This window comes from Carassius auratus, chromosome 17 (assembly GCF_003368295.1).
Source record: "Carassius auratus strain Wakin chromosome 17, ASM336829v1, whole genome shotgun sequence".
In the NCBI taxonomy this organism is placed as follows: domain Eukaryota; kingdom Metazoa; phylum Chordata; class Actinopteri; order Cypriniformes; family Cyprinidae; genus Carassius; species Carassius auratus.
Genome location: NC_039259.1, coordinates 3427279 through 3440657, shown reverse-complemented (window position 1 = coordinate 3440657; position 13379 = coordinate 3427279). Strand labels below are relative to the sequence as shown.

At 38.2% G+C, this 13379-nt stretch overlaps 1 protein-coding gene and 1 long non-coding RNA gene across 3 annotated transcripts in view; one reads left to right on the top strand and one right to left on the bottom strand.

Moving 5' to 3' along the window:
- Nucleotides 1-1247: 1247 nt before the first annotated feature.
- LOC113116986 (centrosomal protein kizuna-like) lies at nt 1248-4840 on the bottom strand. Its single transcript, XM_026285319.1, has 4 exons — nt 4702-4840; nt 3968-4030; nt 2868-3030; nt 1248-1439 (listed from the first exon to the last, which is right to left on the bottom strand). The coding sequence occupies exons 1-4, from the start codon at nt 4764-4766 to the stop codon at nt 1263-1265; spliced, it is 468 nt and encodes a 155-aa protein (XP_026141104.1). The 5' UTR covers nt 4767-4840; the 3' UTR covers nt 1248-1262.
- Nucleotides 4841-4855: 15 nt separating this feature from the next.
- Nucleotides 4856-13379, top strand: part of LOC113116987 (uncharacterized) — a 78167-nt gene continuing 69643 nt past the window's right edge. For both annotated transcript variants that reach the window (XR_003294111.1, XR_003294110.1), the window contains exon 1: nt 4856-4944. This is a non-coding gene — a long non-coding RNA (uncharacterized LOC113116987). The remainder of the gene's footprint in view (nt 4945-13379) is intronic.

Here is a 13379-nt window from a genome sequence, read left to right as displayed (position 1 = left end):
ATGACAGAAATACCGCACTATGGAGAAAGAGTGGCGGACGGGTAAAAAGAAAAAAAACATTCAACATAAAAAAAAAAAATAACAAAAAAAACCCCGGCTTCTGTTTCTTTTCTGATAAGGGTCTTAAATAACAACCCGTTAGCTGCTTAATAACATCCACTGTAAACCACGCAGTCTGTCTGGCAGATCCAGTGTAGAAGTAAAAAAAAAAAAAGAAAAAAGAAATGGAGTGAGAGGAAAAGTTAATTTCTTGGCTGAGTGATTCCATCGCTAGCTGCAGGGCAAAGTAGAAAGTGTTTCGCTAAAGTAGCAATTGATTCTTCTATCAATCTGCGGCACGCGCCTGCTCTTCCAAGGAATATATTAAATATGAAAATCATATCCCGTTATCGTGGCTTCCCAGCTTTCAGGCTGGTAAGCTCCCCTTAATGAATGCTGCAGCCTCGGGGACATGCACGCAGCCAGTGGTGGCGCCTATGCATAATGGAGTGATTCCTCCCATCTCTGCTCATTACAATATCGGCAGGCCGGAGGGAGGGGGGTGGGATTTGGGAGAGGGGATGCGGCACAGTCACAAGTGACTGCTCTAGACGGAATGCTCCAAGTCATTATGAGCTGTCTTCCACATTTCATCCGAGAGAGCTCGAGTCGCTTGAAGAGAGGGAAAGCTACAGCCACGGGCTTGAACTACATCGTCTGTGTGGGCAAAGCAGCTAGGATTAGACACCTGCGGCACTACAGATACGACGAGAAAAATGAACAGCCTCACGACCGCCACAGAGCAATCTACATAACAGCGACTTTTATTTGAGGGACTGACAGAAAGAGTTTGGATGCATATTGTTTTAGCTGTCACACACATGACGTGAAATAAACACTGCAGACAAAACTGACACACGGTCAGCTGGACTGCATTAGCTGCCAGAGGCTTCCGCAATACTCTTTCCTCCACTCTTTTCCATTCTCTTTTTTCTCATTTTAAAAAGCCTTTTAAAAATGCATAATACCATTTTGTTTTAAGACTGTGATACTCCTTTGTTAAACCAAAGAAGCCATTTGAGCAAAACAGTAATTACTTCAAGCACTTTCCAATTTGCTTTTGATAATAAATTAATTGTGGCCTTTGAACACTGATACCCCATATAAACTGTCAAAAGTGTCTCCTGAAGAGGGAGGCTGAGCAGAATAATGGTTGTGGTATTTTTCTCTACAACTCTCAACTCTCTTCTTTTGAAAAAACGACACACTTCCATTGGATCCCATCACAGCACTGCAGTTTTATCAAAGGCACACAGATAGCTTTGTAAATTCCCCACTGAACTGTAATTTCCATAGATGACACGATAATTTTCTCTTACCTCGTCTGCTTCCGATTCCCCCCTGCTCCCCATTTTCTTCCTGTCTTCCTTCAGTCTGGTAATGTGATTCTTGCACTCCAGCTGAAATAAATTCAAGTCAAATCATTACTAACATAGATCCTTTTTAACAATGCATGCAATTTTTAACCTGGTTCTTCCAAAAAAAAAAAAAAAAAAAAAACTCTGCAGTGACGAGACGCAAGTACACAGGAAATTACAATTTACTCAAATCTATAAACTTCTTTTTTCATTAAATATTACAAACAAAGCAGTGGAGGAGAAAAATATGTTTATGTCCCTAAACGTAGCACTAATCAGTGTGTGTATTCCTTTGTGAGTGCCCTTAATAGTGCCTGCCAAGGCTCTTAATCAGTTTGGCGAGTTAAGCAGAGGCATAGATGAGGGCACTGGGATTACCTCCAACCTCCCACTTCATTCTCGTAAGACAATGTCTGCACTCCCAAAAGGGACCAAAGTAGCAAACCATTTACACCCCTTTCAGACGTGATAACACAGTTACAAGCAGACAAATCTTAGCACTGTTAAAAATCTGGGTGGGGAAGAAAAAACATAAGTGAGGGAAATAGAAAGAGTGTTTTAGAGCTGAATGTGATGTTTTGAGGTCATGGTGTGAATTCGAGCAATTAAGTAATAACGATCAAATGAGTGTAATAAAAATCAAAGTGATACTCCTTGACTGGCAGCTAAATTAGCAGGTATCTTTTCCTACTGCAATTCAGAGCAACCCCTTCAGCAACAACACAAAATACAACAAACACACACAAAAAGTGGGAAAACGGCTTCTTTTCACAAAAAGGGAAATTCAGAGGCACTCCACTATCTGAATACAAGGCGATTAATTTGTGGTGGTGTAATTAAACAATTTGTCTAATTTGATATTAAGCTGTGGAGCACTGTTCAGTTTTAAGTGACAATGTGACGGAGCTGTTGTTTTCTTTTTCGCATTTGTGTGCGGTGATAAATGAGTGCTGGAGTGTTTATGATTGTTCCCAAACAACAAGACGTGTGAATGTTTAAACACTGGAAGACAATTAGACGGACAATTACAGGATTATGGCAATGGTCTAATTGAGGCTCAGAATATATGTCTGGGGGAGAAAAAAAAAATCAGTGTCTCAGAAGAATCTCTTAGTTTTGGCAAATGCAAATCAAATATTGAGACTACACTAACATTTTTTTGCTCCCGAACAGCTGTCATTTGGGTCACTGAATATCATGGTTAGTATAACACACAAGACTTCAAATTTCATTTCACATCTACAACCAAAAAAACACAAACATTTGTTCTGACATGAGAATAACAAAAAAAAAAAAAAATAATAATAAAAAAAAAGCAACAGTTTGATTTGATGTATTTGCTCTAAACCAAATCAAACGTACATCTTTAATGATAAAAACTGGGACACAACAACACACAAAGAGTCAGCAATGTTTTAAGAAGCGCATATGATGGATATTGGGACAGATGAAGCTGGCCAAGGTTGTTACCCTCTTTTGAAGCAGCCGGCTACAATCAATGGAGAATTCGTTCATTTTTGATGCCAAGTTCTCCACATTCCCAAGAAGCTCAAGGTTGCGTGTCTTTGCTTGCTGCTCTCTCTCACACAGCTCCTTGTAATAGCAGTGCATCTTGGCACACTTCAACTTAGTCCTGTGAGCAGGAGACAGACATGAAATGGACAGCTTTGCTTCTCTCTCTCTCTCTCTCTCTCTCTCTCTCTCTTTTATAGAACAGACTGCACTGACTTTGTCTATTTTATTTATGGAAATAAATATAGAGACCTGTTACAAACAGGTCAAACATTACTATAAATAGGTTAATGCTAGCTTATTAGTATAACTAATTGCTCCTCACTGTGCATAGTACAAGACAAACTAAAACACAGCATATTTGTCAAGGGCCACTTACAGTAGAACTAATGGATTCTCCACAGCTAAGATGGAGTTTTGTGACTAGCAAAGGGCGAAAATGGATAATGACGGCTGGAATTTTAAAATGAATGATAAATGCTGGTCTGCTAACCTCTCACATACCCTTGACCGCTATGGCCTCATATCAAAATTCTTTATTTTTATAAATGCATTTAATTGAGCCATCATAAAACAAACTGTTCTCAAGCACTTAAACAGACAGAAAAAAAGAGTATCACTAAATCATTAATGAGTGCATAGTCTACTTATTTGTCCTTTTATTGGAGAATGCCTATTATATCAGTGAAACAATAAAACAATTGAAGTAGCATCACAAATCGTCACTACTATTTAGACTCACTAGTATAACAATAATAAAAATGCATAGGATAAAGGATAAAATGACAAATAATTACTCAAAGTAATAAATTAAAAGCACATATGAAAGATGATGAACATTTTTTTGTACTGAATACAGTCCTACATCACAATGCACATCAAAACATGTGCTTCTGCCTTTTGTCTACACACATCCAATGGCTTTATTTTTATGGATTCTGTTTGGATGCGGATGTAGGATAACATAAATCATTATATATTTTATATAATTGTATTTGCTTCTTGATAAGATATTTACAATTAATATTTTTGTAAGGTTCTAATGTATTTATACTTACAATCTTTCTTCTGATCTTAAATAGGCGAACAGTTTTTCCTCCAGCTCATGTCTCCATCTTTCCCTAAATACAGAAAAAAAACAATCTTAATACTTAATGACTAAATGTAAATGTAATAATGCAGCTTTCAGAGTTCATGTGTAGCAATTAAGCAATTATTATTACATATAACCTACAGTTTAAACAGATTACATTTATTATATATATATATATATATATATATATATATATATATATATATATATATATATATATATATATATATATATACACACAGTTTAACCAGATAGCGTTACCAAATATACTAACTTAATAATACATTTAAAACCTTACATTTCTCACAGAAAGAAAGCGACCAAATAACTGTTAACGTTACCATTTTGAAAAGCAATAATCTGCGAAGGCTGAAGTAAATTTTTCGAACTTGCTTAATAATGAAATAAGATAGATAAGCAAAAATCTGACATACTACTTGAGCTTACTACCACACACAGATTATTAATACATTATTTGTATTTTAAACGCTATAATGAGTAGTTCAGCACACTCCCACTAGTGATCGCTCTCGTCTCACCGAGCTCGACGGCTACATTCCGGTGAGAGCTGAAATCTACCGCGCTGCCTCATACAAGGCCCACTTACATTTCCTAATGTTTATTTCACAGACAATACAGCATCTATCGTAATGTCGTAAAAATAATAATAATACATAAATATGTCCACCATGCTCTTACCGTTCGTTCATGCTCTTTTGAATATTCCCAATCTGGTCGAAATACTCGGTGTTGCAGAAAGCCATAACGTTAGCTGTTTTGTTCGCTCTTCTCCTCGGTGTGGCAGGGCGCGTTGTTTACAGTGGTTGCCATAGGCACCGTTACCCAGGAGACCGCGCGAGCTAGTTTACTGAAGGGCGCGAAAATTTCTCTCAGGCGCTGCCTGCTCGACAAATTCAACACGACTGGAACAGGAGTGAAAAGGTACAAATGACGCGTTTTTACTTAATACATCCACATTAACCCGACATAAAAAGTACAAAACCCACATTTTACCTCAGAATGTTAATATTTCATTATTAATATTTAATACGAGACGAAACATACAAATGAAACATCATCTTCCATAAGAAGATACAAATGTTATCCAATGCCTTTAAAAAAATATTGCGATGTAAGTTATATTGTAATTAATTAAATCATTTTGGGCGAGGGTGCTTCAAAATAAATAAAGACCATTCAGAAGACAGTAAATTTTGTAATTGTAATGTTACAGGCTTACATTTTATATGAAACCCTCCATTTCCAACTTTTACTGATTCTTGGGTTGCAGTATGATCTTCATATTCAGTATTATTGATGAACACACGGACATTTACTGTAGTATTTTTGTCCCTGCCAATTATAATTGATTAAAATATAGTTTATAATTTGCCTCATATGCATTGGCTGTTGACTTCATGACCAAAAATACTTTGCTTTCATCCTGTCTGTTAATATTCCATGTGTTGATAATTTGAGGTCTGACTGTATTTAAAACAACAACAACAACAACAACAACAAACATCCTCTTAGAAATACACCTTTTTCGAAATACATTATCTTATTGTGTACAATTAAAGCTGCAGTAGGTAACTTTTGTAAAAAATATATTTTTTATATATTTGTTAAACCTGTCATTTTGTGTTGACAGTAGAATATGACACAGATAATCTGTGAAAAAAATCAAGCTCCTCTGGCTCCTCCCAGTGGTGCTATTGCCATTTGCAGAAAATCATCCGCTCCCGGTAAAAAATAAACCAATCAGAGCTGCGGTCCGTAACTTTGTTTGTGTTCAAAATGTAGAAAAATGTATATAATAAGCGAGTACACCATGAATCCATTTTCCAAACCATGTTTTAGGCTTGTCCTGAATCACTAGGGTGCACCTATAATAAGTGTTTATATTCAGACTATTTTAGATTGGTTCGGGGATACCGCGGCGGAGTAACCCAGTACCTTTGTGATTCTTCATAGACATAAACAGAGAGAAGTAGATCTGGCTATGATGTTCTTCCACAAGACGCAAGCAGTTCTGTTTATTAACCGCTAGAGCGTCAAAAGTTCCCTACCGCAGCTTTAATCAGTGCATGCTTCTTTCTTTCTTTGTTTGAAACTTTATTTCTTTTAATTTGTTTTATTTTTATTTTGACCTCACAATATCATAATTTTTAATCACAATCTATAGACCCCTTAATTGCCTATGTCACTGTGACGTCACCGCTCTAGCTGGAGGCAAAACATAAGGCAGAACTCATTGCAGGTGCGCTAAAAGTTTGAGTTTTTGACTTTAAAATGTTTTCTTGCTGGGTTTTTGGCTGCCAGAATAGAAGGAACAGCACTTTTGTTTCAAAACTAAAGTTTTAACGGATCCCGGCAGACATTCCTTCACAGAAATCAAGAAGACAATTGTGGTTGAATGCAATATGGCATACAGACTGGACGGAGATTATAATAAATAATGCTCGTGTTTGTAGTGCACACTTCACATCAGGTAAAATAATCTATGCATATGAACTGGTGTGTTGGTTTTATCTAGTAAATCAGCAAGTTTCTGTTTTATAGGTGAAAAGTCGCCCACCTTCAGCGCATTAGCTAGTTTAAATGTTAAACAAACATACATCGATAGATGTGTGTTCCATCCTTTGAATGGTCTCTTAAAATAATACATATTGCTAATCATAGTTAGCCCAGCGATAGGTTACATTAGAAAATAACCCTTGACAAAATTCCCCATACCACCCAAAAGTAATTCATATGGCTGTATGGCATACGGGTCAGGTAGCCTGCTTCCATCCGCGAGAGTTAATAAAAAAACAAAAAAACAAAAACTGTCACGGTCCCGCAGAGTCAGGGACTGTACATATTCAGACAGTTCCAAACCTTCTTTTGCATGCATGTTTAATAACTCCCTCCTAAAACGTACTAGCTTACGCTTGTCAAAATTGCGTCCGCGCCTCTTTTTGCCTCCAGCTAAGCCCCGCCCACCCGTAGACGATGGAATGTTTACAAACTTTTAAAAGGGGTCTATAACCTTCCAGTGAAAAGCAAAGACGCAGATGCAAAACTTCTCCAATCATTTCATTTTTGCCTTGATTTTCCACCGATTTACAGTCTGGACAAGTTGACGCTAGTTATCGAAATTTAAAGCCAGTCTGCAGATTTGAGTTGACAGATTTCATAGAAAATCGCGTAGCATATGATGGTCTCAGAGTCAGTTGGAATATATCAAACATGTTTAACATTTTTGGTTAATTTTATGGGTGTGACAACTAGGGGTGTGCCGGTTTCAGAATTGGTGATGACGGTTATGAGGTGAGTCAAAAGTGACGGTTCATAACATAACCGACGGGGGTGGGGGGGGTAGTGTAGTGGATCTGCCGTAGAGTCAATTGGTTGTTCTTGGAGATAGCGGGTTAACTCCGTATCAGCGCCACTCTGATCGGTAAAGGGGCAGAGATTTCAGACCTCCGTTTATTAAGGAGATCTGTCACAAAACTCATCATCCGCGCCACCGTTTTTTGAGCAAATTTCAAAGCCGCACCTGCCCGCCATCCACTGATTGTTTTGCGATGCAATGCTTTGCTGATGCGAGCCGCAAAAAAAGCCATTGTCTGTTCTAGAAAGGATGCAGCAAAAATATTTAATGCTAATGCATGAAGCATAGGCCTACGCTGAGTTTCATTTACGATGAGATGTGCTCTAGTTCACAGTGCAGTGCAAGTGAACGCGGCGCGCTGGTGCTTCCATGTCACGGTTATCATTGTCTTCTATATTTGCTTTTTATTTATTAAAATACATGCAATTGGTTGATGAAACATTTATTAAAATTAAGATAAAATTTGTACAAAACGAAATTCGTTTTTAAGAAAGGTTTTCTACAAAGCAAAATTTTATGAAGTGGTAAATATCATGTCTGACGATTTACAAAACTTCATTAAGTGGTAAAAACCATGTCTCCCAATATATTGCGCATCTTATGATCTTATCTAAAAAATGAAAATAATTTTTGATAAAAAATGTTTGTAAAAAATATTTTAATGACACGGTTTTGGCGGTTATAGAGTTCTAATGACGGTGTTCAACTATAACCGCCGGTCTCACGGTTATATACTAACCGTCACACCCCTAGTGACAACTGCATTCTGTAACCAAACACACACATGTACATTTTCAGGATTGAAGCCCCGTTCACACAAAAAAAACATAAAAAAAACTATATTAGCATCCACACCAGCAGACATTACCTTTTGTTTATTCTAACTGAATACCCGTCTGTCGCTTTAAATTCTCCTGCTTGAGATAGCAGGATGGATTCTGATTGGCTGTCAATGATTTGTATCATTCATCAGCTGTGAAAAAATCATTCTGGAAGCGATTCCAACGATATCATTTCTCTGTGTCTTTATCTTTATAGCTGTGGTGTGAATTTAATTATTTAATATTGAAAACGATTTTTAAAACTATATCTTTATTGTTATCTTTATAGTTAATGTCCTAGGTTTGAACGGGCCTTCACAACCACATTCTCGGAAATCATGTGCTGTGTGAACGAAACAGGACGGGACAACTAGTTGTCTATCACGTCATACAGCATGAGAGAGAGCCGCTCTACCACACAAACAGGTGTGTTGTGTGTGTTACGTGTGAGGTTGTGAGGTTTCAGTCACTTACAATTACGGAGATCTGACGTAATGACATCATTATCACATGGCACAGCTGATTGGTTCTCTCCTGTATTGGTAGCCAATGAGCTCACTGCTCAACATTCAAATATATGACTAGAGCTTGCTGTTAGCAGTGCAGCTTGCTTCAGAAACCCTCCATCTTCCCCAGCTCCACCTGTATAGATCTGCTACGAGGTGATTCATGTATGCTGGGGGTTTATTTCATGTATGTTATATTTGCAGCAGCAATATTAGATGCTCACAGTAGCATGTTGTGGATGTATTGGCAGTAGCAAGTCTTGGTACTTGCTCTGCCGCAGCAGCATAGCAGATCTATTTTGCCAAGATCAAATACATTCACATTGTGTACATTGTACATTACCATGCCAATCCCTCCGTGAGTTGTCATGACAGAAATGAGCTGTGTGTCATCTGGAAGTTTTTAGATCCAGTCAGTTGTGTTCTGCGCGCAAGTCAAATATGCGCCACTCTCTACCAAAATATAAAAATTGATATAGGTTAATGAAGGTTTGATGGATGAATTTGCAGCTCGATTGGATGCTTGTCTTGTCAGAAAGTGTTAAGACTTTTTTTTTTAAGGATGTCGCCATCTTTGATATTACTTTGTTCACTCTTGCTATGGATACTGGTAAGGAATATAGGCTTGACTCCTGTTGTTCATACTGACAGTATTCGAGATGCTACTGTAAGCTGCCGTGTGAATGGGACATTTCGAAACTCACACCTGTTAAGTAAATGCTGTTGTCACTCCCAAAAAACTGACAGAGTGAACTAGGGCTGCACCATGTGTCGTTTAAGCATCGATATCGCGATGTACGAATCCACGATAGTCACATTGCAGGATGTGCGATGTAGGCTGTCTTAGTTGATCCGTTATTCATTAACTGTACGGGCCAGCTGCTCCCCAGCCCTTGACGAATGTGACTTGCGGATTAATTGCACAGCTTAACCATCATAGAGTGAAAGTTTATCATTAGCATGTGTCTTTAAGTCCTGTCAGTTTGACTGGGCAGAGTGAGAGAGAGCGAGCGCTGTGCGTGAGAGAGAGAGAGAGAGAGAGAGAGAGAGAGAGAGAGAGAGAGAGACAGACGAAGAGAGAGAGAGAGAGAGAGAGAGAGAGTGCGAGCGTGAGAAAGAGAGCGCTGCACGAGAGCGAGAGAGAATGAGAGCGCGAGACCTTCTTCAAAAAACCCAAGCAGGGCTCCAGACTAACTTTTTTCACTAGGAGCACAGTGGCCCCCAACTGAAAATATTAGGGGCACAACCAGAAAATTTAGGGGCGCACACCGTAAATCAACATGCTAACCAAATCTACGAATTTCCACTGTATTACTAATAAATACTTTAATAATAGATGCAGAAATTAAAATGTGCTGTTTCAAATTCAGTGTCACATTTTATTCTGCACTTTTGAAGATGCAACAACAAGGTAAACTGACAGCACCATCGCTGTCATGACAGTACAAATAGTAAACAAAATACCATACATTCAGAATAAAAAAAGTGCTTAGTAACAAAGTGCTTAGTAACCTTTCGGTCATTTAACAGATACAAACAATACTTAAATGTATGTAAACATTAGGGGCACTGGCCAATAACATTCCACTAGAACATGTAGGCCTAAACAACTTGAGCCTTTACTCACTCCCCCTTAGAGCGGATCCTCCTGTGTTCCACTAGGAGGCTCAGAAGGCCAGCCCTTGTAATTTGGCCTCCTAGACCTTTTACCCTGACTCAACCATGTTTGTACAGCTTCCTTGGCATCAAGGAGGACCAGCATGATGTGAACAAGATGTAGGATGTTCTACAAAGAATGGATCATTAGTGAAGGTTTTTTTATTTAATCAAAAGTAATAATTACTAACTTAAAGCTGCGGTAGGGAACTTTTGACGCTCTAGCGGTTAATAAACAGAACTGCTTGCGTCTTGCGGAAGACATCGTAGCCGGAACTAACTAAAGATATATATGGTTGTGATACAGCTTTTCTAAAACAACACAAGACATCTATTATGATACCCCTAGTGATGATTATAAATAAGTCATTTAACGAAAATATTTTTCCCAGTGTATTTAAGCCTGCCATTGTCACCCCTGTTCATAAATCTGGGGATACTCAAGTGGTCTCTAATTATCGACCCATCAGTATTCTCCCAGCTGCATCAAAGGTAATTGAAAAGGTTGTGGCAGAACAACTTATAGCACATTCCATCCTATGCAGTTTGGTTTCAGAAAAAAACATTCCACTGAAACTGCATGTTGCTACTTCCTTGAGGAGATTAAAACTAGCTTAGATCAAGGAGGAGGGGTGGGAGCTGTCTTCTTAGATTTACGCAAAGCCTTTGATACAGTTAACCATGAGGTACTGATACACAAATTGGCCAAATACGACATTTCCACTAACGTCCAAAATTGGATAAAATCATACTTGATAAATCGAAAGCAATGTGTGCAAATAAATGGCACATTGTCTACGTCTCTTGTCTCTACTATGGGAGTACCACAGGGGTCAATTCTAGGGCCACTGTTGTTTTGCTTATATATTAATGACCTGCCTTCAGTCTGCAAGGGGATAAATATTGTTATGTACGCTGATGATACAGTATTATATACCCATGGGAGAAGTGCAACAGACGTAGCCAAAAAATTATCAAGTGTCATGAGCAAGGTTAGCCACTGGTTACATGACTCATGTCTTACATTAAATGTTGAAAAAACTGTAACTATGTTTTTTACAAACCGGTTCATACTAAAAACTTACCCGGAAACTTATAAAACATGTAGACAAATTTAAATATTTGGGGGTAACTCTAGATTCCACACTTAGTTTTAAAGGTCATGTTAAGAACTTGTGTAACAAATTGAAATTTAATTTAGTAAATTTTAGATATATAAGAAACTCCCTCACCACTGAAGCATCCAGTACTTATTTAAATGCAATGATCATCCCCCACTTTTTGTACTGCATTACATCCTGGTCTCAGGCATGTAAAACAGTCATACAACCTTTAGAATCTTTGTCTCAAGATCCATGATAAAAAAAACACGTTATTATCATCACTGTCAAATACTCATTAAATATGATATACTTAGCTTTGATAATCTAATAAAACACTCAAACTTGACTTTGCTACATAAAATCATATATAGTGCTACTGCTCCCCCTCTGAAAAAGTTTGTGACACTCTGCTCCGAAAAACAGTGCGAACAACTAGAAGTGTCACAGGGGGGAAGTGTAGCATCCCACAATGAAAAACACAATTTGGGAGCTCCTCCTTCTCATGTGTGGCAATGAGGCAGTGGAATACTCTTCCCACGGAACATATCTTGTGCACAGATTCTCACACTTATGCCTGACAAAGACTTGGTTGCTAAGTAAGCAAGTTTGCACTCATCTTTGAGATCGTATACCTGTGTGTGTGTGTGTTTGTGGGGGGTGGTGGTGGTGGTGGTGGTGGGGGGGGTTGGGTGTGTGGGTGTGTGCTTAAGATGCTACTGAACTGTTTAAGTGTGTTTGTTGGAGAGAGAGGAGATAGAGAGTAAATGGGTTGGTGGCCTCCCTGGTTCTGTTATTTACAAACTTGTTTGTCTGTAATCTAAGTGGACATCATTTTATCCATAATTCTGTGAATTTTTTTTTTTTTAATTTGTCATACCTGCCCAGGGACTACAGGTGGAAATTAGCAATTGTTGCTATAACCTGGCCCAAGACATATTCTCTTGTTTAACAAGTTTAATGTTTATTTGTGCATTGTCCCTGTTTCAAATAAAATAATTTCCATTCCATTTCCATTCCATCTACTTCTCTCTGTTTATGTCTATGAAGAATCACAAAGGTACTCGGTTACTCCGCCGCGGTACCCCCGAAGCAATCTAAAATAGTCCGAATATAAACACTTATTATAGCTGCACCCTAGTGATTCAGGACAAACCAAAAACACGGTTTGGAAAATGGATTCATGGTTTACTCGCTTATTATATACATTTTTCTACATTTTGAACACAAACAAAGTTACGGATTGCAGCTCTGATTGGTTGATTTCTTACCGGGAACGGTCGAGCGGTCTGTAACTGCAAATGTCAATAGGACACTGGGAGGAGCCAGAGGAGCTTGATTTTTTCACAGATTATCTGTCTCATATTCTACTGTCAGGACAAAATGACAGGTTTAATAAATATGTAACAAATATTTTTTTACAAAAGTTCCCTACTGCACCTTTAACAAGGATATGATCATAATGGGGTACCTTGTAATCAGAGCAGAAAGGCAACTTAGTTACCATCATCCCCCATAAGGCATGGTAAGACTTGTCCATGTAGTTCCTAAAAATGAATGTCTTCATGGATTGATACTCCTCTCTAGCCAGATTGAAAACACAGCCTTTTCTGTTGTTGTATGTTTCGTTAAGTTTTAAGCCATTCTTCCTTTGAAGGTCGAGCTGGCTTTTGTATTTGGTGAAGGGTAGTTCCTCTTTAGCAATGAAGTAGGCCGTGTTAAATTTCAACATCATCTCTGCCTCATCTGCGCTCTGATTTACAGTCATTTGTTTTTTAAAAGCAACCGGCAGAGGAGTTGCTTTTTGATTTATAAACATGTCACAGCATACTCGATGCTTTAGGCTGAGATTGTGTTTAATCAGTGTATTGTGTTTAAACTGCGAAGTGCCTGTACTATCGGCAAAGTTTGTGTTCCT